This window comes from Dromiciops gliroides, chromosome 5 (genome assembly GCF_019393635.1).
Source record: "Dromiciops gliroides isolate mDroGli1 chromosome 5, mDroGli1.pri, whole genome shotgun sequence".
In the NCBI taxonomy this organism is placed as follows: domain Eukaryota; kingdom Metazoa; phylum Chordata; class Mammalia; order Microbiotheria; family Microbiotheriidae; genus Dromiciops; species Dromiciops gliroides.
Window position 1 is genome coordinate 93,759,227 of NC_057865.1, and position 27,627 is coordinate 93,786,853.

The window sequence follows — 27,627 nt, forward strand, 5'->3', positions numbered from 1 at the left end:
ACTCAGGTCTTCCTGAATCCAGGGCTGGTGCTTCATCCACTGTGCCACCTAGCTGCCCCCTATAAGGGTCTTTTGTGATATTAGAGACCTGAAAGATGGTTTATAACTAAAACCATGACACCTCCCACAAAGAATAGCCAAATAACCAAAGGCCAGGTCACTGCCCTCACCCAGGGAGGCGCTAGACCTCTAGTCTAAGCTGGCCTTGCACTGAGTCTGCAGAGAGGCCAAAATGAGGCTGTGGCTGTTGAGTTTGGTGGCAGGAATCACCCTGGGGGTGGCCGTGACCCCTCTGGGAAAAGTCTCCACAGGGACAGAACAAGCAGAGGAGGAAAAGGAGACTCAGGTATGTGACTGTCAGGGCTAAGGTTCCAGGAGAGAGGAGGATCAGTGTCTGATGAGGGTGGGGGCTGGCAGGTGGAGTCGGGAGAAGAGTCTAAGGCTGGAAGGAAGGCAGAAGGGACACACGAGAGGACAGGGGTCTTCTCCTTCTTGCCTTTCTCGATACCATTTGGGAGAGGAGATGATCTGCCAGCTCTCAAACAGGCCCAAGTCTTGGCCATCCTTTAAAACCTCCCATTAGATCCTACTATTCCCACTTGATATTAGCCTACATCTCTCCTTCCCTGTTCAACCAACCATCTTCCTTGAAAAAACTATGTATAATCAATGCCTCTGCTTCCTCTTCTCTCAACTCTGTTAAGCCTTGTACAAACTGTTCTGATTTCTCTTCTCTTCTAATTTACCAATGACCTCTTGATTGCTTAACCTAATGGCCTCTTCTGTTCTCAGCCTTCTTGGGCTCTCTGAAGCTTTTAATGCTGCTGACCACCTTCTCCTCCTAGATACTTTTTCCTCTCTTCTCTGAGTTTCAGTGATTCTTTTCTCTCTCTCTCTCTCTCTCTCTCTCTCTCTCTCTCTCTCTCTCTCTCTCTCTCTCTCTCCCTTCCCTCTCCTTTCCCTCTCCCTCTCTCCCTCTCTTTCTGTCTCTGTGTATATCTCTATCTTTCTCTCCTCTTCCCCACCCACCTGTGTATTGTTAAGGGCTAAAATTCTAGCTAGTCTGTCTAAAATATTCAATGAGTGGTTGCCAATAAATTATAATCTTTAGGAAGAGTTGGACTTTTAAGCATTTATTAAGGAGAATAAGAATTTGGTAAAGAGAGAAAGGCCTATCTATTAAAGGGAGAGTGCAGTTCTAGATCCCTTCTCCACCAGTGTCCTCAGGAAAGAGAGCAAGACAGAGCGCTAGTCCCTTCCTTCTTCCTCTCACTAGCCTACGTCACTTCCTGACGCCAAAGAAAAGACTCCTGGTCTTGCCCTCAAAGACCTTCGCTTCATGGGCGGAACTCTTCTACAGTAAGTCTCCAGCAGGTGGCGTCATTCCAATCGTTACAGTATGTCTCTCTGTATCTCTTTCTCTGTGTGTCTTTCTCTCCCTCTGTTTTCCTTTTACCTGTCTGACCTCTCCTCAGTCTCCTTTGCTGAATCTTCATCCATGCCATACCCTCTAACTGTAAGTGTTCTCCAAGGCTCTCCCACAGGGTGCTCTTGTCTTTTCTTTCTCTACTCTCTCCCTTGACTAGTGCCCATGATTGCCCTGTAGAGGCTGATGTATCCTAAATCTATTTATATGACTCTAAGGTCCTTGCCACCTCACCTGCTGCCTGTTGGACACTTTGAGCTACAAATCCCAAAGGTATCTCAAACTCAACATGCACAAAACAGAATTTATCTTCTATTCTTCCCCCAGCTCTCCCCTCTTCTGAACTCAATTATTGCCAAGGACAATATCCAAGTTTAAAACTTTGTCCTTGGGGCAGCTAGGTGGTGCAGTGGATAGAGCACCAGCCCTGTATTCAGGAGTTCCTGAGTTCAAATCCGGCCTCAGACCCTTGACACTTACTAGCTGTGTGACCCTGGGCAAGTCACTTAACCCCAATTGCCTCACCAAAACCAAAACAAAACAAAACAAAACAAAAAACAAAAACAAAACAAAAAACCAAAACCAACTTTGTCCTTATCCTCAAATCCTCTCCCCAAACACCCCACACATGTGAACAGTTGCCAAAGCTTATCATTTCTTTCTCTCCAACAGCTCTCACTCAGCTCTCCTGCCCTCATACAACTCTCATCCTGGTTCAAACTCTCATCACCTGTTGACTGGACACAGTAACCTTCATATTGGTTTGCAGGCCTCAAATCTCTCTCCACTCCAATCCAACCTCCACACAGCTGCCAAAGTGATTTTCCCAAGACAGCGTCATCCCCCTACTCAATAAACTCCAGTCGTTCCTTATTTCTTCTAAGATAAAATACAAAATCCTTTGACACTTGAAACTTGCAGGACCTAGAACTCTGGGCAGATCACTTATTGTCTCATTGCATTTGTGACAATCAGGTTGCCATCCCCCTGCTGAGAAAGACATTGTGAGAACCAGGGCAGTGCGCCCCTGAGGAGAGAGCATGTGACTAGCGTCCGGAAGTTATATCTATTCATAGAATCATTACATCTATTCATAGAAACCCCTATAAGTCATGTCAATCAATGCTACCAGTCAATTAGCTTGGAGCTGTGTGTGGGGACTTTGCTGGGGTGGGCCCACAGGGAGGTTCCACTCGAGGAGGACAGGGGATGTTTTTTTCAGTTGGAGGTCAGGGTAGGAGCAATAGGTCCAGGGAGCTAGGCTCTTTCCTTCTGAACTCCATGTGTTCTTCCTCTCTCTTTTGCTAACTTCTAAATACTTTAATAAATACTTAATGCCCCCAAAGATTAGTGCTATAAATTTCTAATTTAGAGTGACCACACATTAGATTTTGATCATAGCAATTAGATTTTAAACTTCACACTTTAGTTTCCTCAACTGTAAAATGGGGATGACAACAGCACCTGCCTTGACAGGCTTGTTGTGAAAATCAAATCAAATGATATTTCTAAAGTGCCTGGCATATGGTAGGTGCTTAATAAATGCTTGTTGACTGTAAATAAATAATAAATAGATAGATAAATAGATAAATGAATGAATGAATAATTGAATAAATGAATGAGTAAATAAGTAAATGAATTAATCAATAAACAAATAAATGAATGAATGAATAGATTAATTAATAAATGAATGAATGAATAGATAAATAGATAAAGGAAGGAAGGAAGAAAGTGTAACGATTGGAATGACGCCACCTGCTGGAGACTTACTGTAGAAGAGTTCCACCCATGAAGCGAAGGTCTTTGAGGGCAAGACCAGGAGTCTTTTCTTTGGCATCAGGAAGTGACGCAGGCTAGTGGGAGGAGGAAGGAAGAGACTGGCGCTCAGTCTCGTGCTCTTTCCTGCAGACTCTGGTGGAGAGCGGAGCTAGAAATGTGCTCTCCCTTTAATAGATAGGAATCTAGGCCTTTCTCTCTCTCTCTACCAAATTCTTATTCTCCTTAATAAATGCTTAAAGGTCTAACTCTTGCTAAAGCTTATAATTTATTGGTGACCACTCATTAGATATTTTAGACAGACTAGCTAGAATTTTAGCCCTTAACAAAAGCATTGACCTTCTTTTAAGTGTTCTCTACATATAGGCAATGTGCAAGGTACCGAGGCTACAAAGCAAAAATAATAAGACTCTACCCTAAAGTCACTGATATTAATTCAATTAAACAAACTTTAATTGATTGTCTGCTGTACGCCAGCCATTCTGAGAGAGTTGTTTGGGGGGTGGGAATTTATTCCTTTTATTTGTTTTTTGGTAATTTTTTAAAATTTATTTTAATCTTAATACAAAATGAGAAAAGAAAAAATTGACACGTACACAGTAGAACATAAGAGAACTAATATAAAACAACAAATTTCCATTTCAAGAAAACCTATATAATAAACACTACACATTGTTTTCAAAGCTGCCTCATTTGTTCTTTTGTTCTCTGCTGTGTACTTTCCCTCCCAATCTTAATAGTATTTTTTCCAGTTACATGAAAAGATAATTTTCAACATTGATTTTTATAAGATTTTGAGTTACAAATTTTTCTCCCTCCTTCCCTTCCCCCCACCCTCCCCAATAAAGCAAGAAATCTGATATAGGTTATATATGTACAATCACATTAAAAATATTTCCGCATTCGTCATGTCCTGTGTGCTTTTTTTGTGTGTGTGTGAGACAATTGGGGTTAAGTGACTTGCCCAGGGTCACACGGCTAGTAAGTGTTAAGCGTCTGAGGCCGGATTTGAACTCAGGTCCTCCTGACTCCGGGGCCAGTGCTCTATCCACTATGCCACCTAGCTGCCCCTCCTGTGTGCTTTTTATTTTATTTTTCCCCTCGTTCCCTCCTCCCCACCCTAAATAAAGCTATAATATATTTGCTTACACATATATATTTACATATCTACATATAGATATCTACACACATATACATATATACACATATATAATCATACACATATATGGAAGACCATATTATGTATATTTCTCTTTGTCATCTGTTTCTCTTGAAGGTGGATAGCAACTTCCTTCATAAGTCCAAGTCTTTCCATGTTTTTCCAAATCAGCCAGTTCATTATTTCCTACAACACAGCAATATTCTGACCCAATCACATCCTAAGAGATTGCCTATGAAAATCCCCCCACCCCCAATTATCTGCATTCCTTCTATTTTTGATTGCATAAGGTTTCATTTATATAAATAAATTTTAGTTTAAAATAATAACATTTTCCATTTTATACTTCAACAATGTTCTTGCCTTATAAGGTCTGATACTACTGCATCTGCTTCCTTTACATCTTTTTTCCTCTGGTTTCTTTAAAGTTCCTGACCTTTTGTTCTTCCAAATGAACTTTGTTATTTTTTCTAACTCAATAAGTCAATTTTTTAGTAATTTAATTGGGATGACATTAAATAGATTCATTAGGTAAAATTGTAATTTTTCCCCATTATATTGGCTCTACCTACCCATGAACATAAATATTACTTCAATTATTTAGATCTAAATTTGTATAAAGCATTTTATGTTTGTGTTCAAATAGTTCCTGTGTCTGTTTTGGCAGGTATATTTTCAGGTATTTTATACCATCTAGTTATTTTAAAAGGTCTAAAACAATGTTGAATAATCTTGCTGTTACATAGTGTAGTTTCCCTATTTTTCTTTTTTGATTAAATATATTTTAGCTTTATCTTTGAGATCATGATTACTACCTCTCCTTTTTTACATAATAAATTCTACTCCTGAGCTTTATTTTATCTCTGTGTGTATCTCTCATTTTTATAGCATTTCCTGAAAGCAACATATTGTTGAATTCAAAATTTTTTATCTGCTATCAGTTTCCATTTTCTAGGTAAATTCATCCCATTCACATTCTAAGCTATAATTACTTCTTGTATATTTTCCTTTCTATTTTTCTTCACTATCCTTCTCAACCGATTCCTATCCTCACTCCTCTGCTTTACTTCTACCCGATACCTTGTCCTCCAATTCCTTAACCTACACATCCATCCAAGAGTCTCTCCCTCATTCTCTCCCCCTCTTATTTCTTTCTGAATTTAGAAGACTTTTATAACCTTCTAGATATATATGTTGTTGCCTCTTTAACCCATTCCCAATAAGAGTAAGTTTCCAGCATTACCTGTCCTCCCCCCTACTAGGTTCTTCTGTATCAATTTTTTCAGGATTATGCTTAACTTTGCCGTGTAAATTACCCTTGCTGAATAAGATACCCAGCTCTTTTGCTCTATGAGATATAGTATTCCAAGACCTGTGATCCTTCAATGTGTAGCTGCTAGGTCTTATATAATTCTTATTGTAGCTCCATGATATTTAAATTGTGTTATTTCTTGTTGCTTCTGATATTTTCTCCTTAACCTGGGAGCTTTGAAACTTACCTATGATATTCCTGTAAGTTTTCCTCCTGGGATCTCTTAGGTGATGGCTGGTAAATTTTTTTCTATTTCTGCTCTGCATTCTTATTCTAGAACTTCAGGGCAATTTTCCTTGAAATTTCTTGTAATATTATATAAAGATTCTTTCTTAATCATAATTTTCAGGTAGTTCAACTATCCTGACATTGTTTTTCCTCTATCTGTTCTCTATATCAGTTGTTTTTCTGATTAGATGTTTTACATTCTTTTCTATTTTTTCATTCTTTTTATTTTGTTTTATTATTTCTTGGTATCTTAGAACATTATTAGCTTCCCTTTGCTCAATTCTAATTTTCAAGGAATTATTTTCTTCCTTAAGTTTTTTATTCTCTATTTCAAGTTGATTGACTTTCTTTTCATAATTTTCACAGATTGCTCTTATTTTTTTTCTAATTTTCCCTTGATCTCTCTCATTTACTTTTTAAAGTCCTTTTAAATTCTTCCAAGAATTCTTTTTGTGCTTGGGACCATGTGACATTTCTCACTGAAAAAGCAGTAACTTTTTTAGACCCATTACCTTCCTCTGAATATGAACCCAGATCTTCTCTATCCCCACCACAGCTATCTATGGTTGGATTTTTTCTCCTTTGCTTACTCATTTTTAATTTTTTAATTTTGTTTTTAGCAGCTATTAGTGTAATAAAGTTCTAGTCCAGAGGTATGAGGAATGATGCCCCAAGCTTCAGGTCCTTCTTATTGTTATTTTCTTATGGTGTTTCCCAGGGCTCAACTTTGGACTGTCTTCTCTTCTCCTAAGCCACAGCTAGGGCCCCCAGACTCACTGTCCCACAAATGATCTTTTTTCCTGTGGTCTTTCTGGTGGCTGCAAACTATAGCTGTTCTCTCTAACCTCACTGGCACTAAAACCAGGGACTCTCGGGGCAGCTAGGTGGCACAATGGATAGAGCACCGGTCCTGGAGTCAGGAGTACCTGAGTTCAAATCCGGCCTCAGACACTTAACACTTAATAGCTGTGTGACCCTGGGCAAGTCACTTAACCCCAATTGCCTCACTAAAAAAAAAAAATTAAAAAAAAAAAAAAAACCAGGGACTCTGCTCTCCTGAAAGTGCCCACAGCCAGCAGGGTCTCTAACCCTCTGCTACTGCATTCACCAAGTATGTGCTAGCTCCTTTTCTTCCACAGTGGCAGCCCTATCTGGGACCCATCTGGTCAGCATAGCTGTGCTTGGTGTCCCTTGACAGTAGACAGTCCTTCAATCTTCTACTAAACTGTCAGACCTCCACACACTCTGTGAGATGAAAGTTTCTAAGGCTGAGGCTGCCTCCCAACCCCAGCTACCCCCTAGCACTTGTTTGTTGATTCCACAGTTAGCCTGGAGGTGTTTGCACTTCACTCAGGCCAAACCTCCTCCACTCTTGAAGGTCAAATCTTTGCTAGGGGGTCTTCTCAAGCTGTTTTAGGAGAACAACTGTTTTACCCTGACTTTTGTTTATTTCCACTGCTGTACATTCCCTCTGAGGTAAGGTTCTATCTTTTTTGTGGAGAAAATTTGGAGAACTAAAAGTTTTCTAGCCTATTCCACCATCTTTCCAGAATCTTCTTTCTACTCCATCATTTTTGGTGTTGAATCTGATGATCAGTGGGAAAATGTATGAAAGTTATTGTTAAGCTTCCTCATGACTCATACCCAGGGGCCCCTTAATCCCCCTACATGATAACATGTGCCCAACACCTACCTTGATTCTCTTTTCTTACAGGACAAGCCTAAGAGAACAAAGAGAGAGTTCTTTATAATTGGTGGTTACTCAGGAATGACTGCGGTAAGTTTGAAAATGGGTTGAAAGTCAAGGACAGTTAAAGGTCATAATAGAGGTTCCTCAACTGGGAAAAGCTATGGATGATGGCTTTGGGGGAGGGTACACAGTGGGTGAGTCCAGAAATCCTGGGAGAAATGGAGATGGAAAGTAGTGGAGAGACCAGAGTTCAGTCATCCATCTCTCAGGGCTTGAGCAACCTATCCCAAAATATGCTGTGCCCCAGGACCATGAAGTAGTCCAGCCCTAAGAATATAGAAAGTCAGGTAAAGTCCCTTCTGTGCATGGGGGATGGCAGCAAGATGGCAGAGCTGAAGCTATGCTTTGGAACAATACCCATATGCTGCCATAGGAGGATGACAAACCTATCCTGGACATATAATTTCCCTCATCAAGGAGAGTAAACGAATTCATCCATTTACATAAGACTACACAAGTTTTCAGCTGAGCAGAGATGGCAAAGAAGATGGCATGCAGGGAGCACACTGCTACTATAAAATGATACTGATTCAACCTGATTCTTCAGGTGAATCAAAGTGATACAGTGAATTGATAGAGCACTGAACTTGGAGTCAGGAGGACCTGAGTTCTAATTTTGCCTCAGATACTAACTAGCTTTGGGGGCCTGGAGAAGTTGTTTAACCCCTTTCAGTCTCAATTTCCTCATCTGTAAAACTGAGATGACAATAGCACTTACCTCATAGGGTTATTGCAAAGATCAAATGAAATAATAAATGTAAAGTGCTTTGCTGACCTTAAAGCATTATATAAATGCTAGCCATTAGTTGATGCCATTATTTATTCTTCCAAGTTATCCTGACCCTGTTTATCCCAAAGCCCCCTTGGACTTGACCCATTATTTCCAGACTCAGACCACATTTGCCTGCATGGAAAATCCTAACTGGATTCTGTTACCTTTTAGATTTCTAGCACTAATCTTTGTATTCATCTGGTTGTTACTTTGATCCTTTAAACGAGGTTATATTTGTCTTGGACTGCACAGCCTGGTTGATTCTCTCACATGTTAATGGCCTGCTAATGTCCCATGCCTTCTCCAGAGCCTTACTCCCATGACTGATGATAACTCTACATTTTCAAAGTCCATCCCAGAAAAGCATGGGAGCTCTGGTGAGTTCTATCATCTAAAAAGGCTGCTAGTTCAGCCTCAGTGATAACTCATCTATTGTTCTAGAGCCAACTGGATAAAAACCTAGAGAATCCTGTTTAATTGGCTGACTACAAGGTGAAGGATTTTGGGGGAACATGGCAATCCATGAATCAAAAAAAGCATAAAATGACCCTCATTCCTCTGTAGACCCCTTCCATTTAAACTGTGAGAGTGATGAAGCAGCAGATAATTAGGTTGAAGGTGCCAAGAATCCATGATTTATAGACCATATATAAACACTAAATTAAATGCAGGTACTTGAAGAAGAAAGTCTCTGTCCAGTGGCCAGCAATTTAACATACTGTCAAAAGAACTGGAGCACATCAATATTGACATTCTCACAAGAAAGAAAACCAGGAGACAGAAGAAAGGTGCACTAAATGGCACTAAGTGGCTCACAGGTTCCCCTTAGAGAGACAAGCAAAGAGGTTGACATAGTCTAATCATGGAAGCAAAAGTAACAAGTTGTATTTGCAATAACTGTTTGTCACAGGAAATATAAATAAGTCAAAAATTCCACAACCACTCATGAATAAAACTAGGCCAGAAAACAGATGCAAAAAATGGAACAAATCTGTCCCTTTTCTATAATGATTCTATTTTTATCATCAGTAACAAAAGAACCACAACATTTGGACTCTTGACACTTCCATCCCCTATGTGCTATACAAAGTAGAAATGACACCAATGAAGATAAAGTTGGGAATAGCAGCTGGACCAGATCAAACATTCACTGAGGAAATCCATGCTGGAGGCAGTACAATCTTATTTAATTTTAATTTTTTTTCTTTTTTGGTGAGGCAATTGGGGTTAAGTGACTTGCCCAGGGTCACACAGCTAGTAAGTGTTAAGTGTCTGAGGTTGGATTTGAACTCAGGTACTCCTGACTCTAGGGCCGGTGCTTTATCCACTGCGCCACCTAGCTGCCCCCCAGCACAATCTTGAAAGATTTAGAGGTCATTTTCAGAGATTTCTAGTTTTCCTTCATGGGTTTTATTGGTCATATGTAGAAATACTGAAGGTTTGCAGATGTTATTAATTACTTAAATTAATTTTTAGTTGCCCCTGTAGAGTTAGTTAATTTTTAATTGACTATATACACTATCACATCATTTGCAAAAAGCGATCATTTTATTTTCTCTTTATCCTTGTTGCATCAATTTCTTTTTCCTTTCTTATTACAATAGCCAAAATGCCAAAATTATATTTAAAAATTACAGATCATATTAATACCCCCCAAATAATCCATAATGATGACTTTCTCAACTTTACACAAATTTTATGAGAATTTTCTACATGAATACTGAGGATCACATCAATGAAAGCATGAGCAGGAAATAGGTGGTTTTCATTGTTGTTATTGTTCAGTCATTCAGTCCTGTCCTCATGGACCACAGCACTGCAGACCCTTCTGTGCTCCACTGTCTTTCAAAGTCTGTCCAATTTCATGTTCATTGTTTCCATGACACTATCCATTTAATTAGTAGATCAGTACATATATTTGGGAGAGGCAACACAAATGGAAAATGAGTTGGGCCCAGAATTCACTAAGAAGAAAACAGTATAGGGGCAGCTAGGTGGTGCAGTGGATAGAGCACCGGCCTTGGAATCCGGAGTACCTGAGTTCAAATCTGGCCTCAGACACTTAACACTTACTAGCTGTGTGACCCTGGGCAAGTCACTTAACCCCAATTGCCTCCCCCAAAAAGAAGAAGAAGAAGAAGAAGAAGAAGAAGAAGAAGAAGAAGAAGAAGAAGAAGAAGAAGAAGAAGAAGAAGAAGAAGAAAACAGGATGGATTAAATTTGGGAAATGTTGACTATTCCAAGCTCCTCAATGGTACAGAGGCCACCTCTTCAATATAAATATTCTGGTGATGGTACAGGATTGTAAATAAGGGAACACCACAATCTCAGAGAGAGAAAAATTGCAGTTGACTCTGTTAAGGCTAAAATTCTAGCTAGTCTGTCTAAAATATCTAATGAGTGGTCACCAATAAATTATAAGCTTTAACTAGAGTTAAACTTTTAAGCATATATTAAGGAGAATAAGAATTTGGTAAAGAGAGAGAGAGTGGCCTACATTCATCTATCTATTAAAGGGAGAGCACATTTCTAGCTCCGCTCTCCGCCAGAGTCCACACGAAAGAGAATGAGTTAGAGCTCCAGGCTCCCCCTTCTTCCTCCCACAAGCAAACATCACTTCCTGACACCAAAGAAAAGATGCATGGTCTTGCCTTCAGAGGCCTTCACCTCATGGCGGAACTTTTCTATAGTAAGTCTCCAGCAGGTGGCGTCATTCCAATTGTTACAACTCAAAAGGCAATGAGAGATGTATGGTCATATTTCTGATAATGACCTATTCTACATAAATGGCAGAAGGCATATTTCTCAGGACTATGTATTAGGACATAAAAGTTTACTAAAATATGTAGAAAAGAAGGAATACTAAACATAACATGCTGGTAAAAATGCAGTAAAAATTTTATTTAATAAATGGTCCTTAAAGAACTAAGAGATAATTGGAAACTAAATGATATAATTCTAAAGAATTGGTGAGTCAAAAAACAAATTAAATGGCCTTCTGGTATGGTACTAGGAATGTACTTAATACTATTGTATTAAGAAAGGAAAAAGAAATTGATGGAACAAGCATAAAGAGAAAACAAAATTATTGCTTTTTGCAAATGATGTGATAGTGTACATAGTCAATTAAAAATTACTAACCCTACAGGGGCAACTAAAATTTAATTTAAGTAAATAATAACTTCAAAAAAAGTTGCAGGACATAAGATAAATCCACATAAATCATCAGTATTTCTACATATAACCAATAAAACCCAGGAGGGAAAACAAGAAAGAGAACTACCATTCAAAATAACTACATGGGGCAGGTAGGTGGCACAGTAGATAAAGCACTGGCCCTGGATTCAAGAGGACCTGCATTCAAATCCAGCCTCAGACACTTGACACTTACTAGCTGTGTGACCCTGGGCAAGTCACTTAACCCTCATTGCCCTGCCCCCCCCCCAATAACTACAGAACCTATAAAATATTGGGGAACATATCTACCAAGAGTTACATAGGTACTATATGAATTTAATGAACTATAAAACACTTTGCATAAATAAAGAGAAAACTAAATACTTGGAAAAACATTAACTGTTCATGGGTAGGCCGAGTCAATATAAGAAAGATGGCAATACTAACTAAATTAACTTAATGAAGACTATACCAATTTAATTCCCCAAAATTATTTCATAGAGATAGAAAAAAAATTGCCTGCTGTCTCTGTGAGTCAAAAAGACAAACATTGTGTTTCCATTGTTGCAAGGAGTGAGTCCAAGGTGGGTAGAGGTATGCTGGAACCAATTCTAAGGAACTTGGTGCTGACTATTAAATTTTCAGTGAAAGCATTTACATCTTAGAAATTGGCAATCACTATAGATAAAGGCTTGATTTATTGTTTTGTTGATTTTCTAGCCTTAACAAAGTGTTAATGATGCAGATTAAATGTAGAAATGTGTGTTCATATTTTTTTCAGAGAGCCCAGTTTTTTAAACATTTGTACACCCCTGTATTGCTCAATAAATTTTGCTTCATATCAGCAGGAGTGCAGTAGATGGCTCAAAGAATGAAGTCATCATCAGACTCGAGGCCTGGTGATAGTAGGCCAACAACAACAATTTGCATTTATATAGTGTTTTAAAAGTACTTTTAAAATTTTATTTCAGCCTCACAACACCCTTAGAGGTAGGCTGCATAGAAGATACATTAACAATGTTTCCCTACTCCCCATCTCTAGGGTCACCTTGTCCTTTACTACAATCGCCCTTCCAGCTCAGTTTGTCTCATCACATTAATGGCATAGTTCTATGAGACAGGATCCAAATTTTCACCAACTCTTTCTCCAGTTTCCTTCCTCTCCCTCCTCTCAAGTTGTCACCACTCATTTTTGTACCCCACATCAGCTAAGGAAGGCATCTCTCACTGCCCCTTGACTCTAGCTTTGATCCTTGGAATCTCCTCACATCAAAACCAGAAATTCCCTTCAAATCAGAAATTCTGGCAGCCTAGTGATAAGAAGGGCTGACTCATCTCCACAAATTTAACACTGAACTTGTCTTCTTGCTCCTCAGATAACAGACAGAAAAGATGAGGGCACTATACGAATGAACATTTGTAATGATAGCTGCAATGTATATAAGCTGCACCATATGGAAAGCTTTGAGAAAGAAAAAGAAGGAAAAGGACAAAGAGAGGTAAGGAAGTTGTCATGGGTTATTCAAAAGTATTCACTGGTTCATTCATTCTTTCAGCCTTATTTAAATGTTTACCATGTGTCTACTCTGCTGAATGTGAGGGGTGATTCAGAACTTAGATAAGATATTGCCAATTCCCTTATGGAGCACACAGTCTAGGAAAGAAGCACATATACAGAAAACGATAAACCATAATGTTATGAGAAATGCATTAGAGGGGTGTTAAACAAAGGACTGGGTGACATCTGGCTACTTGCAACATTTTTTTTTCTTTGACCTGAAAGCTCTGAATTCTGGCTATGATATTCCTGATAGGTTTTATTTTCAGAGAGTTTCTTTCTAAAGGAAGAGTTGTTTTTTTCAGCTTTCACTTTTCCTCTGTTTCTAAGAGATCTGAGGTGTTTTCTTTTATCATTTCTTGAAACAGAATGTCCAGGTCTTTAGACATGGCTTTCAGGTGGTCTGGTGATTTTTTTTTTTTCGGGGCAATGAGAGTTAAGTGACTTGCCCAGTGTCACACAGATACTAAATGTCAAGCATCTGAGGCCGGATTTGAACTCAGGTCCTCCCAGATCCACAGTCAGTGCTTTATCCACTGCACCACCTAGCTGTCCCCTGGTCTGGTGATTCTTAAACTATCTCTCCTTGATCTTTTTTCCAGGTTGCTTATATCATATATATAAAATACATTATATTTTCTTCTTTTTTTAGTCTTTTGACATTAATATTTTTGTTGCCTCATGGAGTAATTAACTTTTGGTCCATTCTAATTTTCAAGAAATCTGGTTGCTTAGATGAGGTTTTGTACCTCTTGTGCTATGCTATTAATTCTCTTTCCAAGGGTTTCCTTCATAGATCTCATTTCTTTGCTAATTTTTTAGCACTCTCATTTCATTTACAAGGAACATTTTTTTTCATTCATTCATGTATTTATTTATATGTTTTCAACCTTTGTTTAGATAAGATTTCCAATTTCCAATTTTTTCTCCCTCCCTCCCCTCCCTGCCCCCCTCCGCTAGACAGCAGGTAATCTGATATATAACATTAAACATATTTCTGCATTGTTCATGTTATACAAGAAGAATCAGAGCAAGAAGGAAAAACCTCAGAAAAGAAAAACAGCAGCACCCAAAACAAAAGAGATCGTAGGGTCCAATCAGCTTCCATATTCCACGGTTTCTTTTCTTTCTTTTTCTGGATTTGGAGAACCTTTAACTCTTGATTTGTTTCTCCCAGGAATTGTAACTGAACCCATGCTCGAATTGAGTTTTTGTTTTAGGATTTTCTCGAAGCTCTTTTGAAGTTATCTTCTTCTTCTTCTTCTAGGTTTTTGGCTTAGGCATCTATTACAATAATAGTTCTTTATAATGGGACTCTTTTTTGTTTATGTTTACTCATTCTTCCATGCTTATTTTCCAAATTGGGATGAGGGCCAGGATCATTGCACTTTCAAAGGGAATTTCTGGACCTTACTTGGTCTTGTTTTCTATTAATTTAGGTCTTGTTGCTACTTTCTCTGTTTATTGAGTGCTGTATTCTCCAAAGATCTCAGGAACAGTTCAGGCTTGGGACCTGCAAGGTTTTAGTGTTCCCAAAGTAGTGTGATCAAGGGTGAAGTCTGATTGCTGCTACCCTGACCTGAGCTTTGCAAGCTCCTAACCTGGATTTGGATCTAAAAAACACAACTATGGACAGACTTTCCCCTGGTTAGAATTCCAATAGACCACTGCTGGACTCAGCCACCATGAGTTAGCTAAAAAGCTCTACATGTTCAGAGTAACAGAACTGCAGGATCCCCAGTTGGGCTCCCCACCCTGTTATTCTCCTGTAGGCATCAGAGTAGGCTGGGAGCTGTATGTAAGACCTCACCCAGCTCCTGAGGTCTGAACTGTACAGTCATTTCTCACTTCTGTTCTTGCTCTTTGCCCAGCAGCCAGACTCAGTCCCATGACTGCTTCTTCCTCTGCTCTGCTACCATTAAGAGCAAGCCCTCTCTTCAGTTCACACTGGATCTTTAGTCCAGTTTCTGAGATATGATTAACAGAGCTACCAGTTGACCTCTGTTACTGAACCATAAACAGTATCAGGTCCTAAATAGCATCAAGCTTTTTTCACTAAATCTAAGATTTCTTTTTGACCCATTTCAGAGTCCCAGACCCCTATTCAGTTCTTATGCTAGAAGACTCCACGTGAGCCCTCATAGCTAGACTCCATCCCAGAGTTTGCAGATCTCTTTATCTCCCTATGCTGACCTAGGCTGGAGAATTGACTCACTGTGACTTTTCCTCAGATTTCCTGATAAAGATGTTTTCTAGATCTTTGTAGAATGGTTGTATGGGAGAGCTAAGCTTGTACTGCTTCCTTCTACTCTGCCATCTTGGCTAGTCTCCCTATGTGAGATCCAAAGGGGAGTCAGGGACTGAATGTCATAGAACTTGGGTCTCAAGGAAACAAGTTTGACTCGCTTCCACCATCCTGACCTTGAGCTTTAAAGAAAGGAGTTAGAAAGGAGAAGGGAAAATATTTGCTTGTTGGATATGTTATAGTAGAAACTCCTTATACATAAGAATTAGACTGGATAGCCACTGGGGTCCTTTAAAACTCCCTAATTCTATGATTCTGTGATTCTATTTCACTGAAGGTCTGACACTATCCCAGGCTTTGTCTGAAGCAATACCATGGCCTTGTTGTAAGCAGAACTAACCTAACTCTTAGACATTACAGAAGTTGGAACATAAAACCTTCCCAGGGAATAGTCAATAGGCAACCATTTAGTAAGCATTTATTAAATACCTACTATGTTCCAGGCACTGTACTAAGTTCTAAGAATGCTCTTTCAACTTCTCAATGGACACCTCATAGATTTCCAATAAGCTAATGAATATGGTGGGATCTATGACCTAAGATGTCACAATCTTCTCTTATCCCAAAACACTATCCACTCCTATTTCTCTCTTTTTATTAGTACCCAGGTATTCCCTTCCCTGGGAGTTGTAGGAGAAGGCTGTAGTAGAAATAGTACTGAATTTGGGAACAGAACATTTGCAGATTTATGTGACTTCAGACAAGTCATTTAATATCTCTGAGCCTGAGTTATCTCATCCATAAAATACAGATAATAATAATTCCACTACCTGCCTAACAGAATTACTGTGAAGCATTTCAGTATTAAATAAAAATGCAAAGTTCTTTGTGATCATGAAAGCCTTTACATCATTGGATCTGTGTCCAAAAATGGTAGACACTGCTTCCATATCAATATTCATCTATGCTTTCTCAACATAGGCAACTTTTGTCCATGCTCTCCCATCAATCATCCACATAGGACCCACTTGAAGCACAAAAGGCCTTTCTCTAGATATTTTGAGATTCATGCTGTATGTGTGTATACATATATATGTTTTCATAATAATAATACATATGGAGAGATATGAGAGCATATATACAATCAATCAGCAAACATTTATTATGTGACTACCAGGCTACATGCTGGGGATATAAGTTAAAAAATAAAGCAGTCCTTGCCCTCAGGGAGATTACTTTCTATCAGGATAGACAATATGTATTCTTAAGAGCAGATATAACATAAGTATAAGTGTATATGTGCATAGTCGTGATCAGAATGCGATGGAGTGAATGGGATAGGAGAATAAGACAATGCAATAATATACTCTCAGAAATGGTCAAAGGATATGAACCAGCGGTTTTCAGATGAAGAAATCAAAGCTATCTATTGCCATATGAAAAAATGCTCTAAATTACTTTTGATTAGAGAAATACAAATTAAAACAACTCTGAGGTACCACCTCACATCTATCAGATTGGCTAATATGACAAAAAAGGAAAATAATAAATGTTGCAGAAGCTGTGGAAAAATTGGAACACTAATGCACTGTTGGTGGAGCTGTGAACTGATTCAATCATTCTGGAAAGCAATTTGAAACTATGCCCAAAGGGCTATGGGACTATGCATACCCTTTGACCCAGTGCTACCACTGCTAGGTCTGTATCCCAAAAAGATCATAGAAGAGGGGAAAGGACCCACAAGTACAAAAATATTTATAGCAGCTTTCTTTGTGGTGGCAAAGAATTGAAAATCGATGGAATGCCCATCAATTGGGGAATGGCTAAACAAGTTGTGGTATATAAATATAATGGAATACCATTGTGCTGTAAGAAATGATGAGCGGGAGGATTTCAGAGAAACCTGGAAGGACTTACATGAACTGATGCTGAGTGAGAGGAACAGAACCAGGAGAACATTGTACACAGTAATAGCAACATTGTGTGATGATCAACTGTGATAGACTTGGCTCTTATCAGCAGTGCAATGATCCAAAACAGTTTCAAAGAACTCATGATAGAAAATGTTCTCAAAATTCAGAAAAAAAGAACTGTGGATTATGAATGCAGATTGAACCATATTGTTTCTACTTTGGGGGTGTGTTTTTTTCCTTCTTTTTTGAGGTTTTTCCCTTGTGCTCTGATTCTTCTTTCACAGTATGACTAATGCAGAAATATGTTTAATGTGATTGTACATATATAACCTATATCAGATTGCTTTCTGTCATGGGGAGGAGGGAGGGAATGGAGGGTGGGAGAAAAATTTGGAACTAAAAATCCTTTGAAAACTAATGTTGAGGGGGCAGCTAGGTGGCTCAGTGGATAGAGCACCAGCCCTGGAGTCAGGAGTACCTGAGTTCAAATCAGACCTCAGACACTTAACACTTACTAGTTGTGTGACCCTGGGCAAGTCACTTAACCCCAATTGCCTCACCAAAAAAAAAAAAAGAAAAGAAAACTAATGTTGAAAACTATCCTTACATGTAACTGGAAAATAATAAAATAATTTTATTTAAAAAAAATAATAATATACTCTCAGCCCATTTATGAGAGATATTGCCTTACTGCTGTGGCCTCCTAAATCTTCCCTCTTGTTTTCCCTTGGATAGGTTGATCTCTACCGAGAGTCCCTGGGTACCCTTAACTTTACAAGGACCATCCTCCTCCAGCTGCTTAACCAGTCAAAGGTAAGGGACTTCGCAGGCACCTAAGCTCAAGCTATGACTCACAATCCAGATCTGGGCAGAAATATCCCAAATTCTATGACCTCATGGGGAGAGTGGCCTGATGATTCCTTCCAGGACTCCTGGGATAATCACAGGCAGTCAGGGAACCTACAGAGAAGGGCTCATTTCACCTCTAAACTCACTAACTGTAACTTAACCTGTCTATTACACTGGTTCATCATCTGTAAATTGAGGGGTTGGCCTCAATGGACTCTCTGAAGGGTCCCCATTCTGTTTCTTCACATTCCCTCATCATAGTTAGACACTGCCACCATGGTTCCATTCACATTAAAGAGCGCACCTGACCAGCTACATGTGACATAAACTACCCCTGGATACACCTTTTGTTTGCTGGATACAGTTAGTTGGGAATCCTGGTCTCAGATAGTCATGGTCACAATGGTAGTTCACTGAGGGGCATCATAACAGAGTGTCAAGGGCACTGGACTTGAAGTCAGAACACCTGGATTCAAATACCAATGCCAACACTAGCTTTGTGACTCTGAACAAATCACTCAGGCCCTTCATGTCTAAGGTTCCTCCTCTGTAAAATTAAGGGGCCAGACCTCATAGTTTCTGAGGTCCCTCTCCACTCTATTTTTTTTTAATTTTTTTTTTTTTTTTAGTGAGGCAATTGGGGTTAAGTGACTTGCCCAGGGTCACACAGCTAGTAAGTGTTAAGTGTCTGAGGCCGGATTTGAACTCAGGTCCTCCTGACTCCAGGGCTGGGGCTCTATCCACTGTACCATCTAGCTGCCCCACCCTCTCCATTCTAAATAGATGATTCTATGGATGAGGACAAATGGTATACTGGGGACTGAAAGAGGAAGGAGAAGGTAGAAGAGGGACACTCAGAAAGGGAGCCAGGAAGCCAGTGAAGATAAAACCCAGATGCATCCAATATGTTAAGATACTTCCAGTTTAGCCCTGACCTCATGCTAGGCAGAGGGAAAGACAACATTAGGAATAAAAAGAAGAGGCAGAAGACAAATAAGGCATACAGGCTCCACCTCTTCCCTCTCCCTTTTTATCATCAGCATGGCAAAGTAACTTGCAGTACTTGAGGGATGTGCCTACTTCTAAGGCCCTTAAAATGAATCCTCCCAAAATGGTGTGGGTATACCGAATGGGAGGACAGAGCATGGAGCCCGTTGGACGGCAGTGGCAAAGCTGGTGACCTGCAGGATTGATATGCCCCTGCCTAAGTCCTCTCTAGCTCTCAGCTCTCTTTCTATGTGTAGGCTCTGAATGGGAGCTCAAAACTGGATTTTGCCCATTGGAATCTAAATGCCAGCATCACCAGACATCTCTGTGAGGACTGCTGTGAGGAAAAAGAGGAGCCAAGCCTAGGCAGCCAACCAATGCAGGCACCAATGGTAAGAATAACCTCAGAGAGAAATCTTTCAGGGGATTGTTGGCAGGGTGGGGAAGGTGAGGCAAGAGAGAAGGGAACCGGAATCCTAGAGTCAGAAGACTTGGAAAGGGCCTTTCCTGATTCCCCTCACCCAACTTCTAGTGCTTTCCCTCCCTCTCTTATATTTAAGTCTCTTATATCTATTTGTTATTAATTTTGTACATCTTTCTTTCTCTATATACTATATATGGGATATCTCCCATGATAGAAGGCAAGCTCCTTGACACCAGGGATTGGTTTTTTGGTTTGGTTTTGTTTGTTTCTTTGTTTTGCCTCTGTTTATTTAGAGGCAAGCAGCAGTAACTTGCATATGGTAGCTACTTGTTGTTTAATTAACTAATTGATATAGTGCAACTCCCTCATTTTACAGAGCCCCGGAGGGATGGAGCACCTTGCCAAAATCACATAGAGAGTAATTATGGGAGCCAGGTACCAAGTCTAGTCCTGTCTTTTTCCCAGGTTTGGCTTTAGAGATAACTCAGGAGACTACAAAGGTCCCTTTCCTATCCACTACCATTCCTCATTAATAGGCAAAGAAGGAAATGCTAAAACATGTACAGAGGACATTGGAACATAACACCAGACTCATAATAATAATAATAATAATAATAATAATGATTATTAATGATCATAACTAACATTCCCATACTGCCTACTATGTGCCAGGCACTGTGCTAAGCACTTTATAATTATAATCTCATTTGATCCTTGCAACAACCCTGACAGGTAGCTACTATTCTAATCCCCATTTTACAGATGAAGAAACTGAGACAAATAAAGGTTAAATGACTTCCTCAGGGTCACACACAGCAAAGAAGTATCAGTGGTTGGATTTGAACTCAGATCTTCCAGATTCCAGGCCCAGTGCTCTCTCCACTATACCAAATAGCTATCCTGAAGATTCTAGAGAGAAAATGAGAGGGTAGAAGACTTTGGGAGGGGGAGTAGGGAGCAGGTGTACCTGAAGTTCAAGCCCAGTGTATGTGACTGGATAAGAGTAACCAGAGGCTGCACCAACATACATAATCTCTGTAGAGATCAGAGGATGGGCAGAGAACTGGGGCCAGCTCTGAATAGTCTTAAATAAGCTTCTTTTCCCACTGGTCTGGGATCCCTCCTCTGGCTTCTCCCATCCCTGTTGTCCTTTCCTTCAGCAGCAGTGTCTTTCTCTGAGGGCATCAAGGTCTACCCCAGCCATCTACCTCTTTCCCCAAGGTTCCTATAATAATATCAATAATCACTAGCATTTTAGAGCATTTTAGGGTTTGTTGACCTTTAAAATTCAAAACAACTCTTCAAGGTAGGTGCTATTATTATCCTCATTTTACAGATGAAGAATTGAGAAGCAGACAAGTTAAGCAATTTGCCCAATATTACACAGCTAGCAAATGTCTGAGATGGGATTCAAACTCAGATCTTGCTGACTCCAAGTCCAGCATTCTATCTACTATGCCATCTGCTTACCCATGGGTCTCCTAACAATCCCCTCTACCTTATGTCTTGACAAGTACAAGGACCCCAAAGTATCACAGAGATGATTCTATGCCTCAAATGTCCTTGGTCCTCTTCTTTGTCTCTCAAACACTTATCTGTTCTTCAAAGTCAAACTCAATCCCACCTCCTACCAAGACTCACACTTTAGCTCACAGTTGCCTCCAGGCCACAGTGGTCCTTCTTTCATTGAAGGACCTGGTCAGAATCACACAATTTGGACTTTAATTGTCTTCTGCTTGGGGGGAAGGCACATGCTGTCTCCCCAGCTAAACTTGAAATATGGATAGGATATTCTACTTTTTTATATCCCCTTTGGTCTGAGAAGACAAAGTGTTCAGTAAGTATTGACTTACTTGAATTACAGAATCCCAAAAGGAGACAACCTAACCGGTGGACGATCCTTGGGAGCCTGATTACCCAACTTGGAAACAGTTCCATCAATACGGTAAGGAGAAACTGGGGATGAGGAAAGGAAAAATAAAGGAGAAAGTTGAACACTTGGGGAGACTCCTAGGGAATAAGAAGGACCCCAATTCTCTTTCCTTCTGGCAGTGACAGTGTTGCCCACCCACAGCTGGACAGCAAAGTACTCACTATGGAACTATGCCTAGAAAGCTACCAAATTTGTCAAAATTTCTGACCCAACTATACCACTACTTGGCCTATAACTCCAAGAAATCAAAGAAGGGAGGAAAGGGTATATATATATATATATATATACACACACACATATATATATACATACATATATATACACATATATGTACATATATATACATATATAAAATATTTATAGCAACTCTTTTTTGGGGGGTAGCCCAAAATTGGAAACTAAGGGGTAGTCCTCCTAATGGGGAATGGCTAAACATATTATATGTATGTAATGGATCAGAAAAACTCTCAAAGTTAAGTTTTTATTTATTACCCCCTCTTTACAGATGCAGAAATTGAGGCAAAGAGAAATTAAGTGACTTATCCAGGTTCACACAAGTAGTAAGTGTCTGAGGTCAGATTTGAACTCAGGTCTGCCCAACACTCTTATCCACAACACCACCTAGTTCTCCTGAAGGGTCTGAAGAAGAAATGGAAGGATAGGGGACCTAAGGGAGGGGAGGATTAGAGGAAAGGAGTGGTGAACCTTGAGTTAGGCAACCTATACACCAAAGGGTTCATTACTTCTTCCCAAGTCAACAGGAGGGGTAATCAGACCTTTGGGATAAGATACACAGCAGAACCAATAGAAAAAGGTCTGGGACAAAGAGTGTGAAGTTAGATCTTGGAGAAGGGGATTGGGACTAGAAAAAGAACAGTCAGGCTTGAGGGAAAAGGATTTGGGGAAGGAAGAGGGAAACAAGTCTAGGGGCAAGAAGGACTTGGTATCATATCCCTGCAGCTCTTCAGAGTTCAAGCCTGGGATGATGTGGACCATTTGATTTGAGGATTTACAAATCCATTTTGGCTACTTATTTGAGTTTGTACATTTATTCCTCTGAGTCCTAAGAGGAAGTGTGAGAGGAACTGTCAATGCTCCCTTATACATAAGCAGAGAAAGCGGCCACTGACATAGTATGATATAAGGGACACTGCAAACATCAACCCCACTCCAAAAGTGTACCCTCCTCAGAATCACAAACACAGAGTTGGAGAAGGAGCCTAGAGGTCCTATAATTCAACCTCCTCACTTTACAGATGAAGAAATTGCATCCCAGAGAGGAGGAGTGACTGACCCATGTCACACAGAAGAATCAGGATTCAAACCAAGATCTCCTAACTCCAAGTCTGCATTCCACAAACTTCTCCTTATTGCCTTCTTCCAGATCATGTTGTTGTTTTTCAGTGGTTTTTCAGTCATGTCTGACTTGTTATGACCCCTCTTGGGTTTTTCTTGGCAAAGATACTGAAATGGTTGTGCCATTTCCTTTTCCAGCTCATTTTACAGATAAGGAAACTGAGGCAAACAGGGTTAAGTGACTTGTCCAGGGTCACACAGGTAGTAAGTGTCTGATGCCAGATTTGAACTAAGGAAGATACTAGGCCTGTCTCTGTTCCCACTGTACCACTGCTCAAGTAGAGCACCAAAGTGGGGGTGATGATTTTGTGTGCTTAACTTTCTTTCTGTTTGGTTCTCTGCTTCTCATTTCCTCCCCAACAAAATTATTGTCTGTGTCTCTCCAGATGATAATGACGTTTCATAATGACACTCATATCAACTATGATGCTAAGAAAGTCATACAACAGGTATGGGCATCCTTCTCCTAGGTGCTAAGGTAGGAAGAACTGGGTTTTCTGAAGGAGCTTTGACAATCAGCCAGCATGCTGGGAGAGGGGGAGGGGGAGAGGGTGCTGAAGGCCAGGCATTCCAACCTACCTGAAATCCTTCCTTTGCCCTCTCTTCCTCACCAGGCTGAGAACTTCAGAAGAAGGTGGTGCTCTGCTTGCTGTGAAGATGATGAAATCCTTGAGACCCTTGAGAGAAGTGAGGAAGAAGTCAGAGCAACACCTCCTGCCTGGGTAAGGAATCTACAAGCACTGATCATGGTGGTCAGGTCCTAGAGAAGCCTTTTCCTGTGAAGCTGAACGGCAGTTTGATCTCAATCTTAACAAATTACCTAGAGAAATCTTTCCTGTCTCCCCCACAAATCAAACTGTGTTCTAGTCTGGGCCCCTAGTTTGAAGGTAACAAGGCAAGTTAACAAATACTAAATGCTACTGTTTTCACAGCTATATTTTAGTCCCTGTGAGAAATACAAGAAAAGTCAGAGATGTAGTCCCTGCCTTCAAGAAACTTTCAGTCTAGATGGGGAGCTAAGGCACTACAGCTGTGAAGCAGAGAACATTAAATACTATTTAACCAAGTGCCAAAGGACTTTCAGCTCCTGCAGCTCTGGTACAGCCTAGAATGGCCATGGCATTTGGTGTGTGATTTTGAGAAGTAGGCAGTGTGGAATAGAAGTAGTGAGAAAAACAGCTTGATTATAATAATATTTGCACATTTGAAAGAGATATGCAGAAATGAGGCAGTGAGGTTTGGTGGACAAAGGGTGGACCTTAGAGTCAAGGAGACTTGGGTTCAGGTCTTAGCTATGTGAGTATGGCCAAGTCATTTGACCTCTTGGTGTCCCAAGGCAACTCTCTAAGACTCTTAAGTTACAGACAATTGCTGATCTGAATCTCTCTCTCTCTTTCTCTCTAGAGATGAGATGAAATCCCAGGTTAGAACCAAAGATATGAAGGTAGAGTGGAGTCTTAATGCCAGGTTGAGGAATGGGACTTGAATATCAGGCCAAAGGGAGTTATTACCTGGGGGATAACCTACTGAGCTCAGTCTTCTCTTTTCAGACGTAGCACAATGGCCAACAGGAACAGAACACCACTACAAGAAATGTTTTACTTAAACTGAAGCAACATTCATGGGAAATAAAAGGCCCTGTGATCCATTCTCTCTGGGTGGCAGCAGGAACCAGTCAGTATCTGTTGTTGTTTGTCCTTTGTTTTCGAAGACAACCAATGACATCATGGGGTGATGTCTTGACTAATAAGTGAATTGGATTTAAATGAAGCAGAATTCTGCAAGGTTGTCAGCCTCATTCTCTCTTCCAGAGCCATCAAAGTCCAGTGACAAGTAAAAAGTCAGGACAATTGGCAATGGCCCCTGGATGCAGTGGGTGATTGTGGTATCTTTGATGTCTGACCAAGTAGGAAGCTCCACAGCAGTTGTTTCGGCTGCCTTTGTGGCTATTGAAACAAATTGGTCTTATCCACCCTTTGCACTGGAGGAAGTCTTCACATGGTTGGGGTAGACACTCCACAACTCATCGATGGGGTTGAGGTTTGTCAGTTACCCTCAGTCTGGTTTAACCTGCCTTCTGAGACAATTTACCAGGGTGTGGCCACTGTGCATGCTACAATTTCTTGGAGCCACAGGTAAGGTCTGGGTTAGAGGTGGACACCAAAGATGGATAAGCATCCCTGAAAAGGGTTCAGTAGGCCCTCATACCAGAGATGTTAGTCCTCCTTGAATACCCCATATACCCCAACCAGTCACCATATACAATGGAGCTAAGATGCTACAAATGGATTAGGAGAAGAAAGGATGCCTTGATTTCTCTCTCCCTACTTCTATATTGTTGCTAGGTCCTCAGTTCATTTGCACCATGCCTGAGTTTTACTTCCTCCTTCGGTTCTCCCTTTGACTGATAACCTTCAAAAGACTGGATCACATAAACTCCCCAGAAAAGAACAATAAACTCTCAGGAGGCCAGGCCATATTCCAATTGACTGCTCTAGGGAAAGGACTGTTGATTTTGTCTTTGTGTAAACAAATGTCGGACCCAGACCTCTAAATTCAAACTTGAGGAACTCTCAATAATAATAGTAATAAACTTAGTGGTCATTGACCCTACTCAGGATCCTCCCTGGGGACATCAGAATCTGGTTTATGTTTCTCAAAGTGCTTTCAAGTACCCTGAAAATCCTTAGGCTAACAAAAGTATTAAACAAAGAACAGGTTTGTTTGCCACAGAAAGGTCTCATTCGAACTCTTGAGTAAGTAATAGAGAGCCCCTACTGATAAGCTGCTTCCCTCTCCAGAGGTTTGATTCCCAGTCCCCATAAACTGATCTTACTTAGTGAAGTACCTGCCTCTTAAGTGGAATCACAGGTCTGATGGCCCTTGTAGCATCTGTGATATGAGTACATCATTCCCACTCACTTCCTTTCTACACAACTCCATTGGCCTTCAGTGGTCCATTCTGGTCCCCACCCACCCTTACTTCTGCCTTCTCTCAACATATCTATTCTGGATACCCTCTGTCTCCTACACAAAAAAACAAGCCCTTCTACTTCATGGGCCCAAGCTTCTCTCCTCCCTTAAGGTCACCCACCTGTAAGCTTCATTCTTACCTTGTGCACATGCCCTGTGAATTTCAGGGAGAGGAAGGGGATATTCCCTGGTACTTTGTATTAAAAGCTCATAAGATTTAGGTCTGAAAGGTATCATCAGGTCTAATCTATTCATTTTAAAGATAATAAACTGAGACCTAAAGAGATTAAATGATTTGCCTGGGGTCACCTAGCTAGTATCTAAGGTGGCTCTTTAAGATCTATCCTCTCACCACGGATGCAACATTCTAAATCTGTAGTCCTCAATGTTGCCAAGGAAAAGAAGGAAATTAGGCTTTAGTTTCAGCTTCTGGTGGGCTAACCTCTAATTAACAGGCCCTCTTGCTAGTTGTATATACAGTGATTTAAATTTTGCAGATTACAGTAGGTCAGAAAATTTAGATCTGGGAAGACCTTAAAATTCAAAAGTAATATGGTCCAACCCCCTCCATATTCCATAGGAAGAATCTGCAGCCCAAACAGACAAAGTCACATGGTAAAGGTCACAGAGAGAGTAAATAGCACAGGTAGGATTCATCCTGAGGTTTTACAACTCTAGATACAGTATTGTTTCCACTACCTCCCATACAACTTTGCTAATGACGCCAGAAGGTCTTGTCAGCCTTTCCCCAAATCTCAAGTAAATCAGTGACAGAGTAGAGAAGAGAACTTCTCCTGTTATTCCCATTAATGAAACAGAGACCAGAAGATAGTTTAAACCTAAAAAACATACCCCTAGACAAATAATATTTAAGGGAGTGGATAGATATAATTTAGCCCATTACATCTTCCTTCTGAGGAGAGCAAAGTGTCAGTCTCTAGCCCCAACTTCCTGCTTCTCTTCATGGAAGGAATTAAAGTCCCCCTTCCAGAAAGGTGAGGGGAGACAAGATTGGAGATGTCTAATCTACCTCCCTTCAAGCCACACAATGACAACCCTATACTACATTTGGGGTACAGCCCGCACTACATAGATATGTATATATGATCTCATTTAATCCTCACAACAGCTTTGTGAGGTAGGTACAGTATTCTCTTATCCAGGTTAAAATCCTCTCTTCATCCAACCCATCTCAATATGACATAATTTCCAGCCCCTCCACTACCCTGATTGCCATGTTCTGTATATGTTTGTGAAAGATACTCCAACTCTATAACCCATGATTTGCTTACCTATAAAACAAAAGGATTATACTCATGGACCTCTAAGGCATCTCCCAGTCTAAATCTATGGTCTGATGCCCTAAATGAAAATACTTTTCCAAAAATATGAGCTTAACATTGGGATCATCATCGACTTTGTTCTTGACATGCTTCTCTCAATGTACTCTTTTTTAAAATTTTTAATTTTTTTGCAGGGCAATGAGGGTTAAGTGACTTGCCCAGGGTCACACAGCTAATAAGTGTCAAGTGTCTGAGGCTGGATTTGAATTCAGATCCTCCTGAATCCAGGGCCAGTGCTTTATCCACTGCACCACCTAGCTGCCCCCTCTCTCAATGTACTCTTAAGATTTTTTTTTTCCTACCATTCACACTGTCATCTAAAATAACTAAAAGAGTTCTCTCCTTATGTTACTGATTAGGCAGGGCAATATGTGTATAGGCAGAGCAGATAGGTCACTTTTGTGGTAAATTCAAGTGACATCAAGAAGTCCCCAATTTGCAACTCC

At 40.2% G+C, this 27,627-nt stretch overlaps 1 protein-coding gene across 2 annotated transcripts; it reads left to right on the forward strand.

Moving 5' to 3' along the window:
• Window positions 1–125: 125 nt before the first annotated feature.
• On the forward strand, window positions 126–24,546 carry LOC122728049. Of its 2 annotated transcripts, XM_043966129.1 has the most exons (10): window positions 126–346; window positions 7,616–7,678; window positions 12,977–13,099; window positions 18,052–18,129; window positions 19,410–19,544; window positions 21,441–21,521; window positions 23,252–23,314; window positions 23,480–23,587; window positions 24,270–24,309; window positions 24,416–24,546. In XM_043966129.1, the coding sequence occupies exons 1-9, from the start codon at window positions 233–235 to the stop codon at window positions 24,273–24,275; spliced, it is 771 nt and encodes a 256-aa protein (XP_043822064.1). In that variant the 5' UTR covers window positions 126–232; the 3' UTR covers window positions 24,276–24,309; window positions 24,416–24,546. The 2 variants fall into 2 exon arrangements, with proteins under 2 accessions (XP_043822064.1, XP_043822063.1); XM_043966128.1 differs by lacking the exon at window positions 24,270–24,309 and having other exon boundaries at window positions 171–346.
• Window positions 24,547–27,627: the final 3,081 nt, after the last annotated feature.